The sequence below is a fragment of the Varanus komodoensis genome, unplaced genomic scaffold (assembly GCF_004798865.1).
Source record: "Varanus komodoensis strain SLA01 unplaced genomic scaffold, ASM479886v1 scaffold45, whole genome shotgun sequence".
In the NCBI taxonomy this organism is placed as follows: Eukaryota; Metazoa; Chordata; class Lepidosauria; order Squamata; family Varanidae; genus Varanus; species Varanus komodoensis.
Genome location: NW_025336011.1, coordinates 1,252,250 through 1,268,496, shown reverse-complemented (window position 1 = coordinate 1,268,496; position 16,247 = coordinate 1,252,250). Strand labels below are relative to the sequence as shown.

The following is a 16,247-nucleotide window of genomic DNA, read 5'->3' as shown; positions in this document are numbered from 1 at the left end:
GTCAGTTTAGTTTTGATCCTCAAGGTTTCCAAAATTTCCATTGTAAAATTTCCCTGAGCTTCTTTTAATTTAAAGATTTGGATTTTTGGGCTTAAGGCGGTGTGCAAGAAATGCAGCAAAGCTAAAACCAGTCCACAAAAATGACATGATTATGTGTGCACACAACAGATTGTTCTATGTCTCTTGGTCATGCTTGGCTTTCAAGGTGGCGAGTATGCATTGGACGCCCCAGAGCAACATGCACAGAATTTCCTTGCTTCTCTCTTGACTCCACACCCCTTGCAAAACTCTTTGCAACTTTTGCTTGACCTGATTCTTGCATACATGCTTATGGTGGTTCTGCTTGACTTTTACAAGATGCTTTTATGAAACCACATCTATTGAACTGGTAATAATATCAGTTATATTGGGGGATATTTTAAATTGCAATTGATGGTATATACGGTACAGTATAGTACATGACCTTGGGAGGTTTAAAAAAAACCAAAACCTGGGATGGTCTTGTAGGTAGTGTTGCTCTTGGTGCAGAAGATCAAACTGAATTAGACTGGATAACTATATCACCCTCATACTGGGGTCATAATTATCTGGATTGGAGGCATAGAGTTCTTGCCCTCATCTTAGCTGTACCTCTGCAGCTGCAGCTTTGACCTCCCATCAAAGTGATGAATCCTATATGCTTCTAAATGCAGCTTGTTGTGCTGATGGGTGGCATGCTTGGTATATCAATTAAAAGAATTAGGCAAATTTATTAGGAATATCAAAATCTACTTTTCCTCTTAGGAGTGGTTGCTAAATATACAGTGTTCTTACTGCTTCCAGAATATAGAAAAACTTGGGATCATACAGGTTTCTATGGAGATTTTAAATATGCTGGGATCTAGAGCAGGTCCAAAGTAATCCTTGTGTAGCTTTGTTGTGTCACATGGCCAACTCATTGCAAAGTCAATAAACTCTTCTGGAAAGTTAGCACTTGTTTTCTGAGAATAACTTGGATTGATATTTCTAACTTATCAGGAACTTAAATTATGTAGTGACCTTCCTTCCCAAGAATATATTATTCACTAACCAAGGGAAAATAGAAGGGATTGAATAAGGATGTCACATAACCGTGAATAAGTGTTTATACATGTTATTACCTCTTCAAATCCTTGTGAGACAATGGAGTAGAAATCAAAATAACACTCAAGAATTGAGCCTTGTGTGAAAATGGTCTGGGTAGCAGTTCTTTGGCTTGGATATCTTCCAGATCGGATTTCAGGTGCTGCTCTTGGGTAGAAATGCAGTCATTGTGAACTCCAGGTTTTTGAAGACAGGTGGGGAAGGTGCACTACATAGCCCCCTTGAATCGAAGGCCATTTCTCACTGCTGTTGTCACTTGCTGCTTTGGTTCCTCTTCTTTCTCCTAATTGCTCCCACTTGCGCCACTGGGGCCAGCACAGGGGAGAGCCAGTGAGTAGATAGGAAGAGGCATTTACTGAATGCCCTTCTCACTGCTGCTCTTGTTTGGATCAGAGTGAGAGGCAGGTTGCAATGAAGAAGAGGTGAGGCAGCACTGGGGGTGGGGGTGGGGGGTCTTGTCTGTGAGTTTCTCTTAGAGCATAGCCCCTCCATGCCTACCCTGGATACCAGCTCTATATGTAGTGGCTCATTCTCACAATTAAATGTTTCCCTCCTCATTTATAAAAAGGAAATGCCCAATGAATTGTTTTGTGAATGCCTGGTTTTGACCAATTAAATTAATGCCCAAAATCAAAATGCAAGTTGAGCAGAAATGAAGAGCTGTTCCGTTTGTTGGTCAAGTGGGACAGTGGATCTTTTCGATCTTCCTGCTGCTAGTAGGAATGGCCAAGATCCGGCTGCTGGATCCTTCCCTTATCTCCCCACCTACTGTTGCCCACCACAGCTTTTACTTTCCTGCCCACCCTTGCTTCCACATATAGTTCTGCTTCCCCTTCCTCTGCATCCCTCTGAGATCTGTTTATGAAGCCTTTCTATCAAGGTATAGGTTAGGAGGTTTTATTCTGTAGTGGATTTCAAACTTAAGAAATACTCTGCCCAGGCAGTATCTTGAAACATGTTTTGCTAGCAGGTGAAGAAACCATTTTCATTGTATACAACAGTTCCTGACTGTTTGTTGATGTGAACGTCTACAGACCTAATATTTATGCTGCTTTTGAGCTACTTTTTATATGGTTGTATTTAAAGTTTCAGGTTACTTCATGGTAACATAAAAGTTACTTTATGGGTTTTGTATGTCATGTTGAGCATGGCTTTCTGTAGAAAAAGAAAGGTGGTTCATGATAATAGTAATAAGCACATTTATTTATACTTCCATTTATACGCTGCCTATTACTGTAAAGTTTTTCCCTATAGCCAAAAAACTCATTGTTCTCAGGTCAATGTGCCCCTATTTCTCCTCCCTCCCCTTGCTGTAACTTAAACTTCTAATAACTGAGAACTTTCTGATGACATTGCCCACTTAGCTCTCTGTGAAGTTGTTCAACCCCTGAACTCCTGGGGACTTCACTCCTGTTCCCACACTACCTACAAAAAACAAAAAAGCAGTTTTTCACTGAAATATACAGCAATTCAAAAGCTCCATGTTTGGTTTGAAAAGAAACTCAAATTAGCAGTCTTTTGTAACTAATAACTGAATTTGAGTAGTGTATTAGTAGGAGTGGAGACTGTACCCAAGGCCATGGGGGTTGAATGAGGCACATGGCTCACCTCTGACCTAGAAGAAAACAAGTGGGGAGGTGGTTATCATAGTATTAAGAGGGAAACGGCGGGTCAGTATAGGCACCAGTGCAGTACATACTGGACTACAATATATTAATATCTTGAATGGTTGCTGTTCAAGAGCTGCTTGTATTTTAAAGGTGGGCATTCTCCTAAACTGGGCTGTGGAAAAGGAGAAAAATGTGGTGGGAGGGACATGTGTATGGAAGGGTTTGTGTGCCAGTTTCAGTTCTGATGCTGAAAATGGATTGCTGAGTTGAGCACATGCTCAGATGCTCTCTTGATCTTCAGTTTTTGTCCTTCTGAGCCCCTCATTGTTTGTACCTGGTGGACCTCAGGTTTCTAGTGGAAAGGAAAGTAGATCCTGCTGTCCTGAAGTCTTCCAGCAGTGCTGTAAACTAATCTGCAAGGCCATGCTTCCAATAACTTAGCTCTATAAGGGGGGTGGTAAGCCTCTTTATTTACTCCGTAGTTTATAAAATAGGAACACATCCCCTGTGGAGAGCTGCTGCACAACTTCTTGTGTGCTATTCCTTATAATGTTAATTGGGTGACTGTTTGCCTCTGTTATTTCTCCTATCCCTTTTTAGATGCATTTCCCAGGATCATCCCAATCAGAGCTCCAGAAGCAGTACACAGCCAACCTGCACAGCACCTTCAGTGCCCCCTCTATCGGCCTGACTCAAGCAGTTTTGCAGCTAGCTTGCGGGAGCTAGAAAAAGTAAGATTTTTCAAAATATAATAAAGTTCAGTGGAGGTGCTTCTGTTCTGATAATGTTTACTGTACAGTGTAAGTATAACAGAGAAGCTAGATGGGATGAAATGGGTGATTCTCAGGAGCTTGTATGGCACCTATTGTATTGTCAGCACTATATTGTGTGGAAAATTAAAGCAGGATACATTATGTGTGGTCAAAATTATTTTATGTCATAAAACAAAGAACTACAATGTTTTCCATTTTAGGAAAGGGTTGCGGGGAGTTGCTGGAGCAGCTTCAGAGTGCTGTCTCAGCCAGCCTTGGCTAATCAGAAAAATGCTGTTCTGAAAATGGAGAGTTGTGTACTTGAAAGATCAAAGAGAATATGTACATACAAAGGGCAGTGGCTATAGCTTTACATCTGCAGTGAAAATGACCAAGATGTGCCATTGTCACCTGTTTGCATGGAATTGATTATAAAAATACAGATCCTTTTATAGGTTGCTGCCTGCATGCAGAACTGCCTTTGTGCAAAGTTACAGAGTATTTTTTAGAATCAAAACAGTTCCGTGCCTATTGACCATCTTCCTGTTTGTTCTCTTAGCAAATCATATCCTATGCCAATGTATTCCACTGTGTGAAGGCTTCTTTTGAACATTTTGCTTATGTTTCTAGTTAAAACTGCTAAATCAAACCTCTTCCTCTCTCCTCATCTCTATCTTTGGCACAGTGTGGTTGGTACTGGGGACCTATGAACTGGGAAGATGCTGAAATGAAGCTGAAAGGAAAACCAGATGGGTCCTTCCTGGTTCGTGATAGTTCTGATCCTCGGTATATCCTGAGCCTCAGTTTTCGGTCACAGGGTATTACCCATCACACTAGAATGGAGCATTACAGAGGTGAGCCTGATGGGCCAAGGGCATAAAGCTAGAATGGCTTCTTACTAACCTTGCAGAGAGTTAAATGGAGGCTAAGAAGTAACTGTTTATAGAAGATTACCCAATTAATCCATGATAGAGTCTCCCCTGGTGGCAATATTTAATTTACTATGCTGATTACCATTATTTTGATGTTTCTATATGTAGCCAGCACACTGTTTCACCCAGTTTTCCCCCCTTGTGACATGCATCTCTTTTTCTTGGCTCAGGAACCTTTAGTCTTTGGTGTCATCCCAAGTTTGAGGACCGCTGCCAGTCTGTGGTAGAATTCATCAAGCGTGCCATCATGCACTCTAAAAATGGAAAGTTCCTTTATTTCTTAAGATCCAGGGTCCCAGGTATGTGTTGGGTACCACTTAGATATTTGTATTGTGACAGTCATTAAGCACGCACAGTGGTATCTAATCATTTTCATTTTCTTCTGACAAATAATATCCATGCTCTTAAGAATAATGTCAGAATTATGTGACAGGCATTGAATGTTCCTGACTGGTTGTCTCTAGAATTATGAGACCTAGAAACTTGTTTTCTTAATTTAAGAGGGGTCAAACTTCAAGATGTTTTGTGTTTCCACATTGCCACAGGGGATAGTTCAAGTGAAAGGAGTATGAGGATAACTTTTCAGGATACTGTGTTTCAGGTTCATCTAGGGATCTGTATTGGCATTTTGCACAAGCAACAATCTAGACTTAAGATTTCCTGGGGCTGCTCAATCACTCACATGAATGGACTTTGAGAGAACTGAGCTCTCAGCTCTTTTCCAGTTTCTACAGCATCCCTGCTTAAGTGAACAGATGGAAAATACATTCATATCCCTTATGCTGAGTCAGATCCCTTGTTGATCTAGCTCAGTGCTGTCAGCTCGAGTGGTCTTGGAGGAAGAAGCGAATTAGGTCCTCTTAATGGGATGCTGAGGAATGAGCTTGGGCCTGCATGCAAAGGAGCTCTACCACTGGACTCTTCCACTGAGTTTATAACCCCTCTCAAAATGTACTGTGAATGTTACATTGCCTCACATGCAGTTCTTGGTCCATCTTGCCCAGGGGTGGGACTGTCTGCCCCTCCAGACATTACACTCCAGCTTCCATCATTGCTGACTATTAGCTATGCTAAGCTGATGGAAGTTGAAGTCCGACAACATCTGGATGGCTTCTCCAAATTCCTCATATATACTAGCAAGACTATGCAATTTGAGAGGCTGCATTTCCAAAACAGAACTTGAATCCCTCTGCTAGAAGGGTGCAGCATATTGGTGTGGGGAGGAGGTCACTGTCAGCATGCCCAAGAAGCTAGTTTTCCTTCATTTGGTATCTGGATGTGCACAGTAATCTAGCCTATGCTGAATGAAACCCTAAATGCCCTCAGCTCTTATGTGAAGCAAGCAAAGAACACAGACTTCTTCTTGCATTACATTCCTAATCCAGGGGTGCGTGGAGTCAAGTGTCCACAGGAGGCTGAGGCAGCCGTTGCCTTTATATGCGAGTGGTATGTCCTGGCAATAGTCAGAGCAGCTTCCAGTGTACACTCTTCTCCATGCTCCTGAAAAAGGTATTTCTCAGTTGCTCCTGTTGTGTCTTGCTCTAGGCTAACCAAGCATCCCCATTTCTTTATTCCCCCCATCCTTAAATTTGCAGGTCTCCCTCCAACACCTGTCCAGCTCCTCTATCCAGTCTCTCGGTTCAGCAACGTTAAATCGCTGCAGCACCTCTGCCGCTTCCGGATAAGGCAACTGGTCCGCATCGATCACATTCCAGAACTGCCACTTCCCAAGTAGGTGTTGCCTTGAGCCTTTGCTTTCTCTTAGCTCCTTTTAAAGCAATGCTGTGGTTAAAGGAATTGCTGCTGTTTCAACATCGTGTCCTCTAATAGTGAAATCAGGCACCAATCGCTTTTGAATATGGGTCATCCAACCAATACCCATCCGAGGTATGCAGAATTATCTGTATGTTTGTTGTTTGGGGGAGGCTTTACAAAGGTATAGGGAATGTTAAGAGAATGGTTTGCAGATGAGGGAGGAAAATGAAAAGGAAAGGAGACAATTGCCTTCCGCAAGCCTCTAAGAAGGGGTGGGAAACTTGTGGCTCTCCAGATGTTTTGGACTACAATTCCCATGCTCCCATCCAGTGTTATTTCACTCTTGGATATTCTGGCTAAGGGTGATGGAAGCTGTAGGTCCACAGGTTGCTCACCCCTTCCTTAACAGCTTATGGCAACCTTCTGCAACTTGGTGCCCTCCAGATGTGTTGGTCTGGGACTGCTGGCAGTTGAATACAGCTGGAAGACACCGGGTTGGGGGAGCTTGTCTGATCGTGTCCTTGATCAGCCTTCCCCAACCTAGTGGCCTTCAGAGGCATTTGGACCACAGCCCTCAGAATTCCCATCCAGCAGCGGCATTGACTGGGGATTCTGGGTGTTGCAGTCCAAATGTGTCTGGAAGGCATAAGGCTGGGGAAGGCTGCCCTAGAGGCAGGGATGCATGGCATACAGTCAGGCTGTTCATACACAGACCACACACAGGGAGGTTTTAGCAGGTTGGGAAGGACACCTTTACTTTTTCCAGCACTATCCAATAAGCATTGGTTACTTGGCTGGCAACATGGCACATTGCTTGCTCAGTGATGATAGGATCAGGCAAAGAGTTACCGTTATGAATTAAGGGATTGAAGACTGAACACAGCAATGAGAATCTTCATAATCTTTTCAGAAAGCTATTCTCCTCAGTGGTGTCTGAAAAGCTGCTACCTGACAAATATAGCAGAGTAATCGAATCATGAGCATGCATGTTGCAACCAGACTTTGTGCACTGTTGCATTCCAGGCAAAGATCCTCATGTTAGATGGCACTGGGGAAAAGGAATCCTTTTCCGTGCACTAATATGTGTGCCATTTGCACTTTGAAATAATGGGCCATTGCCTAAAGCAGACTGCTTGCTTGAGGGAAAACATCTGGGGATTCCACAAATGACTGAGCACTGTGCATTTTATCGTGCTGAAAACTGACTGGAAAAGCCTTAGGCTAGAATGCTTTCCTGTGAGCTATTTCTTTCAAACACCCCCATTCCAGAATAGTTTTAATTGCTATGGTGTCCACATAGCAGTTTGTGTGCATACAAACAATTTAGAAAGAGTGTGTTGGTTTATGTGGAATATTGGCAATGCAACTTGCTATGAAGGGAAACAGAAACCGAGTTTGGCTGGAAGGTGCGGGGAGCAATCAGCTTTGGCCCTAGGGCAATGGGAACCTTAAATGCAATGGGAGAGAGGTAGCTGGTTTGGCTGAAAGCAAGAAAGCATGACCTGCTGGAGGGAAAACAGTACAAAGGATATGTATTTTGATGGTCCTAGTATTCTTCAGATGCTAGAGTCATCTAAAAACTAGAGCATGCAATGCAGGTCTGTTTTTGAAATCTTTCCATGTATGTCCATCTTTTTCTGTAACCTTCTCCATAAAAATTGAAGAGCATTAAAAAGATGCAGCTCCCATACAGTTCCAACCTATGTTGTTGTATTTGCAGTAAAAAGCCCAGTTTTTACCTGAAGGTTTCTAGCATTAATTTTAAAGACAGAGATTAGAATCTGGTTGTGTGTTTGCTTGTTTATTTGTTTGAAATTAATTTTGTGCTGAAATGATTATGGTGCGAAAATCTTGATGCTTTTTGGCTTTCTGTTCATCTAGGCCTCTGATCTCGTATATCCGCAAGTTCTACTACTATGACCCCCAGGAGGAGGTGTATCTCTCACTGAAGGAGGCTCAGCTTGTTTCCAAACAGAAGCAAGAGGCAGAGTCTTCAACGTAGTGAGGGACCCCCACCACATCCCTGCCCTGCTGCTGTCCTCAATGGTAACATACATATTGTATGCAAGGGCTAGAGCAGTCTTCCTCAACCCAAGCATGATGGAGGAGTTTAACACATCTGGAGGGTGCCAGGTTGAAGAATACTGGGCTAGAGTATGTTGCTTTAAAAAAAGATTGAAATCTGGGCCTGAATGGTCAAGTTGTCAAGAATGATAAAGCTATAATCCAACAACATCGGGAAGGCCACTGCTTCTTCACCCGGGAAAGAGCAGAAGCATTTAAAATTCATTGTGCATCCTGACATGTCTGTGGTTCTTCTAATTTTTGATGCTCTTTCCAATTTCTCTAGAAATGAATTGCCTTGCAGGACCAGCCCTATCATTAGCCAAAGTGAGGCAGCAGTGACTTTTGGGTGTCATGAAAGGACAGCAAACTAAATGCTATTCTTAGGAAAAGGGGGAATTGTAAACAATGATTTGAAACGATAACAGATTAATCACAGTTTGGTTTGGATGTCACAGCAAACTGGTAAAAGAGAAGCAAATGTTTTTGAACGTTTGTTCATGGTTGCCTTGGGAGAAGGGAGGAAGAACAAATCAAGGGAAAGGTTAGGGTTGTTATCCTAATGCTAAACAAGCCCAATCTTGTTCTAACTATGGTTTAGCATTGCATCTGAATGCTGCCCAAATGTGTTTTATGACGTCTTACATCTTGCTTGCAGCTTTGTTTACTCTGCATTTTTATTTAAGATATATCTACAATCTAAGTAATGCAGCATAGTGTACATCTGCTTATCTTCCATAACTGCTTTGTTGCCTCTTGCTCTGTTTCTTCCACCAGGTAGCTGCCGGCAGCAGCAGCAGACTGAAATCCAGTTTCTTGATTACACTGGAAACTTTTCTCTGAGTCCAGAATTGGTGTCATACAGGCTTCCTTAGGCCCTGCCCCATGTCTTTGCAAGTTCTTCTTCACAGCCTTAGAGACTATAAATATTTTACCCTGTAAAAGTACAGACTTTTGAATTCTATGCTTAGAATCAAACTTCATGCTTATACATCAAGTGCAAAATATGCTCAGAAAAAAAAACTGATGCAATTTTGTCCTAAACTCACACTGTGCTTTTTTTTTCTCTCCCTCCCACCACCTATCTTTCTACATCCCTTCTTTACCTAGAAATTTGGTCACCAGTAACCTGTAGCTATGGAAGCTGCACTGGAGAAGATGCCTGGCATTTGCTCTGTCTGTCTCCAGGCCTCCAGAGAAGGTCCAGGGCTCAATAAGAAGCACAGCTGTGCATGGAAATGGGAGCCTTGACCCCATCTGGTTCCATAAGGAGGTCGGAATTCACTGAAACTGGACTACAAGCTCCTGGAAGGATGGAGAATGTTATTTTTCTTGTTAAATTTCTATTTTTTGTGCCCCCCCCCTCTTCTGGCATGGGAAATTGTGAGCCAATTTTACATTTTGTTTACCTGTTGCCATTTTTGGGATGGGTGGATGGGGGGGGTGCATATCAGTTTTTGAGACTTAATGAGCAAAACTGCATTTTCCATCTATTCTGGTTGGATGCTGCTTTCATAAGTAAGGCCTAAACTCAAGCTGCATTCAACTGTATAAGACTGTTGCACTGGGGAGGGGAAGAGCCAGTGGGGTGGGGGGAGGTCAGAAAATGCGAATTGTGGCTTCCTCATGATTAAGGAGAGCTTGCTGGAGGAGTGTGTGCACGTGTGCAAGTATTGAAAGCTGGTCAAGCAGTGGGAAATTAGCCAGATTGGAAAAAATATGCTGTTGCCTTTGAGTGCAAATGGGACATGGCAGTGGAACAGCTCCACAATGCTACCCAGGCTGTTAGCATTTGGAATCATGGATGGATCTCTCTTGCCTTTCCTCCCACCACCACTGATGCTGGACCTCATCCATGGGCTGGCTGTTGTAACAGTGTCAGTAATCCTATCAGGCAGAGGTAAATGCACACTGGACATCTGATGCCATATGTGATTGCAAATGGGCCTTTCAGCCCATTAACAGCTCCTGACAACTTGCAAACCCAGATGACCTTCTGGACAAGAAGAGTGAAGGCTTGGCAGGTGAAAGGTGATGCCTCTTGGACCATGTAATGTGAGGAAGCATGTATTTTGAAGCACCTTAGCCCCGTCCTGGTGTATGAGGGGGAAAGAATGAGCAAAGGTTTGGAGTAGTCATTCATGATCTCCTACTGTTCTCTTCCCCAGCCTTCCCCCCCACCCCCAAAAACACCTGTAAGATAGAGAAACTATCTTCCAGCCTTATTGGGACATCTGTTCAATACTTCAACAAAGTAATATTGTGTACTATTGTTCACTGCAACAGCAAGATTAGGATTTTGTAATAGAAAAAAACAAACCAACCCACAACTATTTAGAAGTGATTGTGGCATCTAAGAGGTAACTCTCCCTTTTTGTGTGTGCTAAAGCCTCTTCCATCCCTTGCTGGAGGTACGTGACATACGTTTGTTTGTGATACTTTTTTGAAAACTGTGAGATCTTAACTTATTATTTAATTTATTATAATTGCTGTTGTTTGTTAAGCTTGTTCCATATTATGTGATCAATCTTACTCTGCTGCATCTTTTATTTCCATTTTGTATACTAGATACAGCAAACTGAGGTTTTATAGTCAATGAGACACTATTTGAAAATTTTCTTAAGAAATAAGAGGATAAGCAGAAGGTCATCTTCTAAAGTTAAGTCTTGAAAAAACTTGATTGCATCTTTTTTTAATGAGCAGCTCTAAGCTAGGCCTCTGTTTCTCCCATTATTGCTTCATGATTTCAACATGTATAACACTTGCTCTCAAATCTCTTTTGTCCTTGTTTTGTTCCAAAACACATTTCTGAATTGACTTCATATTTACTGTCACATCATCCATCTGTGCTTCACTCTACGCAAAAGATTCTCTTCTGTTGCCCATCTTTGTATGTTTTTTCCTGTTTATGAAATAAGTGACTTGAAAATGCACTGATCTACTGAAATCGAACCCTTCCCTGATGGTCTGTCATCTCGCAACAGTTCTCACAGCAGCTGAGATGCTTGTGTTAGACATGAGCCAGTGAAGGCGTTGGGTGTGTCCAATGGTAGCGGTGATATTAGGGAAAACGGTGTCCTTGAAACTTTTCTGACACACTGGAAATCAAGTCGCAGCCCTCTGCTGCAATTCATGAGGCTTTGGTGGCACCGAAGTTGCGCATCAAAGTAGCAGCAAAGAAAGCATTACTGAAAGGACTTGCAAACTTAAATCTGAAGAAGTTCTTGAACAAGCGATTATTCTCCTGGGTGTGCATTTTTAAATTTAACAATCCACTTGGAAGAACAATCTGTTTTACCCCAATTAGCATGGTTTAGAGCTTGTGTGTGGTTGTAAGGGAGAATTTAAAGACACTGGAATTTAGTTAAGAATGACAAGATTCAAGGGGGATAAAGGGGATTCAAGATTTTGCTCTTGTCTGGACAAGAAATCTGTTGGAGGCTCTTTGGTGAACAGTTTCAAGGGCCTTGGATTGTGTATACCTTGTTCTTAACCTCATCTCATCATATTCACCTTCTTTACCTCACGTAAAATGGCAAGCTTTCAAATATGTTGTGGACTGGGAGATTTATTTATTTCCCTTTCTTTGTGCTTGGTTCGAATAAGAGGTGAGACCAAAAGTCCCACAAAGCTAAGGCCTGCACTTTGCAGCAGTGGTGGGGAAATACTTCTAAAATCTGGTTCAAACACGCACAAACCTTACCCCAGTGATGGGCACTGAGTGTCTGCTATTGGTCGATCATTTTGTTGAACTGAACACCTTTAGAGCTCCCTTGCCTGACTACCACGTAGCAAAGGCTGATCATGTGTAAATAATGTAAAGAAAGTCCCTTGGCTTTCTTGGCTGCTGTTGTGTCCACATTAGGTCTGTTACAATGGCTTTCCTGTTAAAGGAACTTCTTTATTTTTGTTTGTTAATTCCTCCCTTGTGGGGCTGTTCAATGAGTTCTCTTTTTGAAATGTGTGAATGGTTGTGGATGAGTGTTACACAACAAGAATTAAATTCTGCACTCTTTTCCCCCCTCTGCCTCTGGCTGAACCGTTGCTTTGACATTTCCTGATGAGGCATCTGTTACTCTTTGTAGTAATAGCTAGGGATCAGTGAGACCAGTGGTTAACCCAGAATAAGCTGATGCTTTTTGAAATCCCTTTAGAATCAACTGCCCATTTTCTTTTTGTAGTTCTTAATTTTATTTTCATTTATTTTATGCAGGCTAGGTTTGGGAGCTTCCCAACAAATTGTTTCCAAATAGACCTTAAACACCCAAGGAATCCCTTACTTCCACAAGGGATGCTCTTCTTCCCTGCAATATTCTGGAATAGGAAGTAAGTTGTAAATATTTTGTTCTGCTTCTGGACAGTAATTTCTCTCAATCTGATTAGAATTTGGCAAGGGTAGGAGCCTAGTTAGCTTTAACTGTGAGAGCAAGAGCATGCCTATAAGGATCTGATGTAAGCCTTTGCTAGGATGAAAAATGGATAAGGAGGGATTTGCTCTTGAGTGAGCAGCTTTTGAATCCTGTTCCAAAATACAGAAATTTTCTCATTTGAGCTTTCAGAACCATAGCAGCAAACTTTTTGTTTTCTGGAGTCAAATGTCGAACCTCTTTTTTATGAGGTGGGGTACAGATGCAGCTTGTAATGGCCTTGCTCTTAATTGCTTTGGGATTTTTTTCTAACTTAGGTGCTAACTTGAGGCTAAAATGAGCAGGCAATGTTTCACAATTCAGTGCATTTTTAAAAGATGCTCAAAGGTGGATTTTGGATATTAGCCCTCAGCCAAATCTTGCAGATCATTGTGATGCTCCCTTCTATTCTGCCCAGACCCTTGATATCTCTCAAGAACAGCAAGAAACCATGTGCACTGCAGAATTAATTATTTATATTAACTGCCTAAAAGAGCTAGGTACTGTAATAAAGTTCCTCGGAAGAGCACTTGATGGGAGGATTCCATGCTTTTTTGAAAAGGGGACGTCCCCTGTGGGATGTCCAAATGCAATGGGTTAAAAAAACATATCCATAGGAATTATGGAATATCTAAATGGCATAAATACTTATCTGGCCATGAGAACGAGTCACAGAAAACTAAGATGACTTTTTAAAAAATCAGTTATGTAAGAGTTTCACAGTTACCTGCATCATGCACAGTGAAAATATGCAGATGGCATCACCTTTTGGTCTTGCTAGACTGGTTCTTAATTGTCTCTCAGCTACCTCCAACTATAATATGTTTGGGAGTGGAGGGTTCCCAGAATCCCTTTACTTAAGGGGATTCAAGTTCTGATCCAGTAAGGATAGCTGGATCACTGAATACATACTGGGGTTTCAAGCTGTTTGCATTTTTTCCAAACTTCGGATTCATGCTGCTTCACTTATTCCCAACTCTGGCAACTGCCCCATCCCCCCCTCGCTCTGCAAGCTGCGCACAGCCCTTTAGCTATGTATTCTGTGAACTGCTGTTACTTGACAAGGCTTGGGAATCCCTATGTTAGTGCAGTAGACCCAGGAAGATGATAAAACCTGCAAGCTGTAAATGCCTTGGCTTTTACTACAAGACTTGACCAATTAGCTTTGTTTAGCTTGTTACATTGACAGGAAACAAATCCTTCATAAGTTTATGGAGTAATGAATCTGACCATGTCAGAGCAAATGTAATCTGATCTAGGCAATTTCACTTCTTTAAAGTACTACAAGAGCTCTTTCAGAGATCTACCTATTTGATGAAATAACACTTAAGTTGATTTTTTTTACTTAAAAAATGGTTCCAAAACTAACACACATACAAAAATGCACATTTTATTGATAGAGTGTAGATCAATTATTGGGAACTTGTTACAGCTTTTCCAGGGATGCATGTGCTACAAAACTGACAACTCCATTTGATTAGAGAAAGTGGGTGAGAGACAAAACATTGGATGTGCATATGCCTCAGTGAAAGCTAGTATATGTAGGCAGCTTCAGATTTCTGTGTGACTCAAAAGCCTGCACATTCTTCCAAGTGTTTTTCGTAAGATACAGCATTAGAAGGTGGGGTTTCAGGCTTATTTTGCTGGGTGTGTGCTGTGTGAGAGAGAAAGTGAGTTTAAATTATTAAATCAGCTGCTGTAATTTATTTTTAAACAATATAAAATGTAAACAGAGCAAAATTCAGACTTTCAGGTCATTAGTTTTCTTTCTGGAGGTGGAGGAGGAATGAAAATATGTTTTATATGAAGATAAATGCACTTTGAGTGTGTTTAGGCATTTTGTGGAAGGGATCAGGCTATTTTATGGACTGGATTCTGTATGGCCTTGTCTGTATATATTGTATCAATAGGCACGTTTTTGGTTTCTCATTTGGAAGCATTTGTAACTACTGCAGGTTTCTGTCTGGAAAATGGATGTACTGAACAATTTTGCCTCAACATTGGGGTGGAAGGCGCTTTTTTCCCCCTTTCCCTTTTTGGGTAAATTTGTCAACTACGGAAGAGAACTTTGCCTCTCTCTCCTGTTTGTATCTCATTTCTATTGTGGGTTGTTTTTTTGTTCTTTTGGCCTATGGGTGGATGTTTCACAGGGTTGGTGGGGGGTTTGAAATAAAATACTTAAATGGTCCATTTTCACGTGTTCTGTCTTATTTTGATGGGGAGGAAAACTCCCACAGATTAATTTAACATTTCCTCTTAATCCTTCAAGTGTCTTCCAGATGAAGGGGCACTGTGCAGCCATGCCATCTTTTTCTTCTTAATGGATTTTATCTGGTAAGAAAAATGCTGGAAGTAGTGATGGGAAAACAACCACAGCAGTGATCTGAGCGGATGACAGTGATGTCTGGGCCTCTTGTAAGCTGCTGTGAATGAGGCAGGGCTGTGATTCAAAAAAGGTCTCACCTGGAAGTAGCTGTGGGTGACTGGGAAAAAGAGGGGAGAAGACTGAATTCTGCGCAACCTGTTTGCAATAAGAGAAGTCACTCAGCAGCCTGCAGATGAATACAGTAATGCTGGATTATATGCAGAAATCTCCCCTGCACAGCTCCTAAAAACAACATCCTGCATGTAAGCAAGCTAAAGTAAAGCTGGAGGCTACCTCCTTTCTCTGCTGGCATTCACTGTGGACAACTTTCTCCATAATAAAGAAGGCTATGCAAAGAGATCCATGCTGCTGTGCCTTTGTGCCACCTTGTGTCTATCATGTGGTACTACAACAATTTAGCCTGAACTTGCTAATCATATCTGTCTATATACCATTAGCAGAACACCTTTATTATGACCAAAGATAAATGGAACATGAGAAAGCTTTGATTCAGGAGCTCTGCCTTTTTTAAAAAAAACCCTGAAAACCTTGAAGATCAGAGAAGTGGAACCAGCTGAGGTGGTGTGTTTAACCATTTCCTCAATTTAAATATTGATTAGGTTAGAAAATGCCTCTGGTTACCATAACATGCAGATACATCCTGTGTGACATGGGTTGCAAGGATGGCAATCAGTCTAAAAAGCTGTCTTTTATAGGCAGGATGCAGCACTGGATATGTATAGGAATGTGTAATTACAACATGTTTTGCAGGTTTGCTGTGGTATTTTGCAACTGCTGTTTCCCTTATTGTTTTAAGAATATCTGTAGCCATCTGATTGCATGTTCTTGGGAAGCTGAGTCTTCCCTCCCATGTTACGTGGGCTGCAGGTTCCGTCTTTCTGCTAGCCTTCTCCTGTGCATTGGCTCACTGCTTTGAGTTATGCACAGCTACTTCCTTTTGAGCCACCTCTCCTATGGTGCATCTGTTCTCTGCTTGTGGTCAGCTTTATACAGGTAGATCAATGACTAATGGCTTGTTTAGCAAGTGGCCCTGGTAAAAGCAGCTTGTGTGCTTTGTCCAGGATAGAAATATGTTGTGTAACAGCTGAAATGTTTATTTTCAATGTGGGGAGATAATAGTATTCCCTTTTTTATTCTGAGTAGCTCCAGATCCAGCCTGTAACCCTCATGAGCTGCTCAATCTAATATGCATATTAGCAGATCCCTTCTCACACCGTTTT

The 16,247-nt window shown here is 41.7% G+C and overlaps 1 protein-coding gene across 1 annotated transcript in view; it reads left to right on the top strand.

The window, feature by feature from the left end:
• SOCS7 (suppressor of cytokine signaling 7) overlaps positions 1-14,829 on the top strand; it is a 28,033-nt gene extending 13,204 nt beyond the window's left edge. Inside the window, exons 5-10 of the mRNA XM_044444503.1 lie at positions 3,333-3,463; positions 4,170-4,338; positions 4,587-4,715; positions 6,012-6,147; positions 8,053-8,217; positions 9,346-14,829. Coding sequence (XP_044300438.1) covers positions 3,333-3,463; positions 4,170-4,338; positions 4,587-4,715; positions 6,012-6,147; positions 8,053-8,173 — 686 coding nt within the window. The 3' untranslated portion in view covers positions 8,174-8,217; positions 9,346-14,829. The remainder of the gene's footprint in view (positions 1-3,332; positions 3,464-4,169; positions 4,339-4,586; positions 4,716-6,011; positions 6,148-8,052; positions 8,218-9,345) is intronic.
• The last annotated feature ends 1,418 nt before the right edge of the window (positions 14,830-16,247 follow it).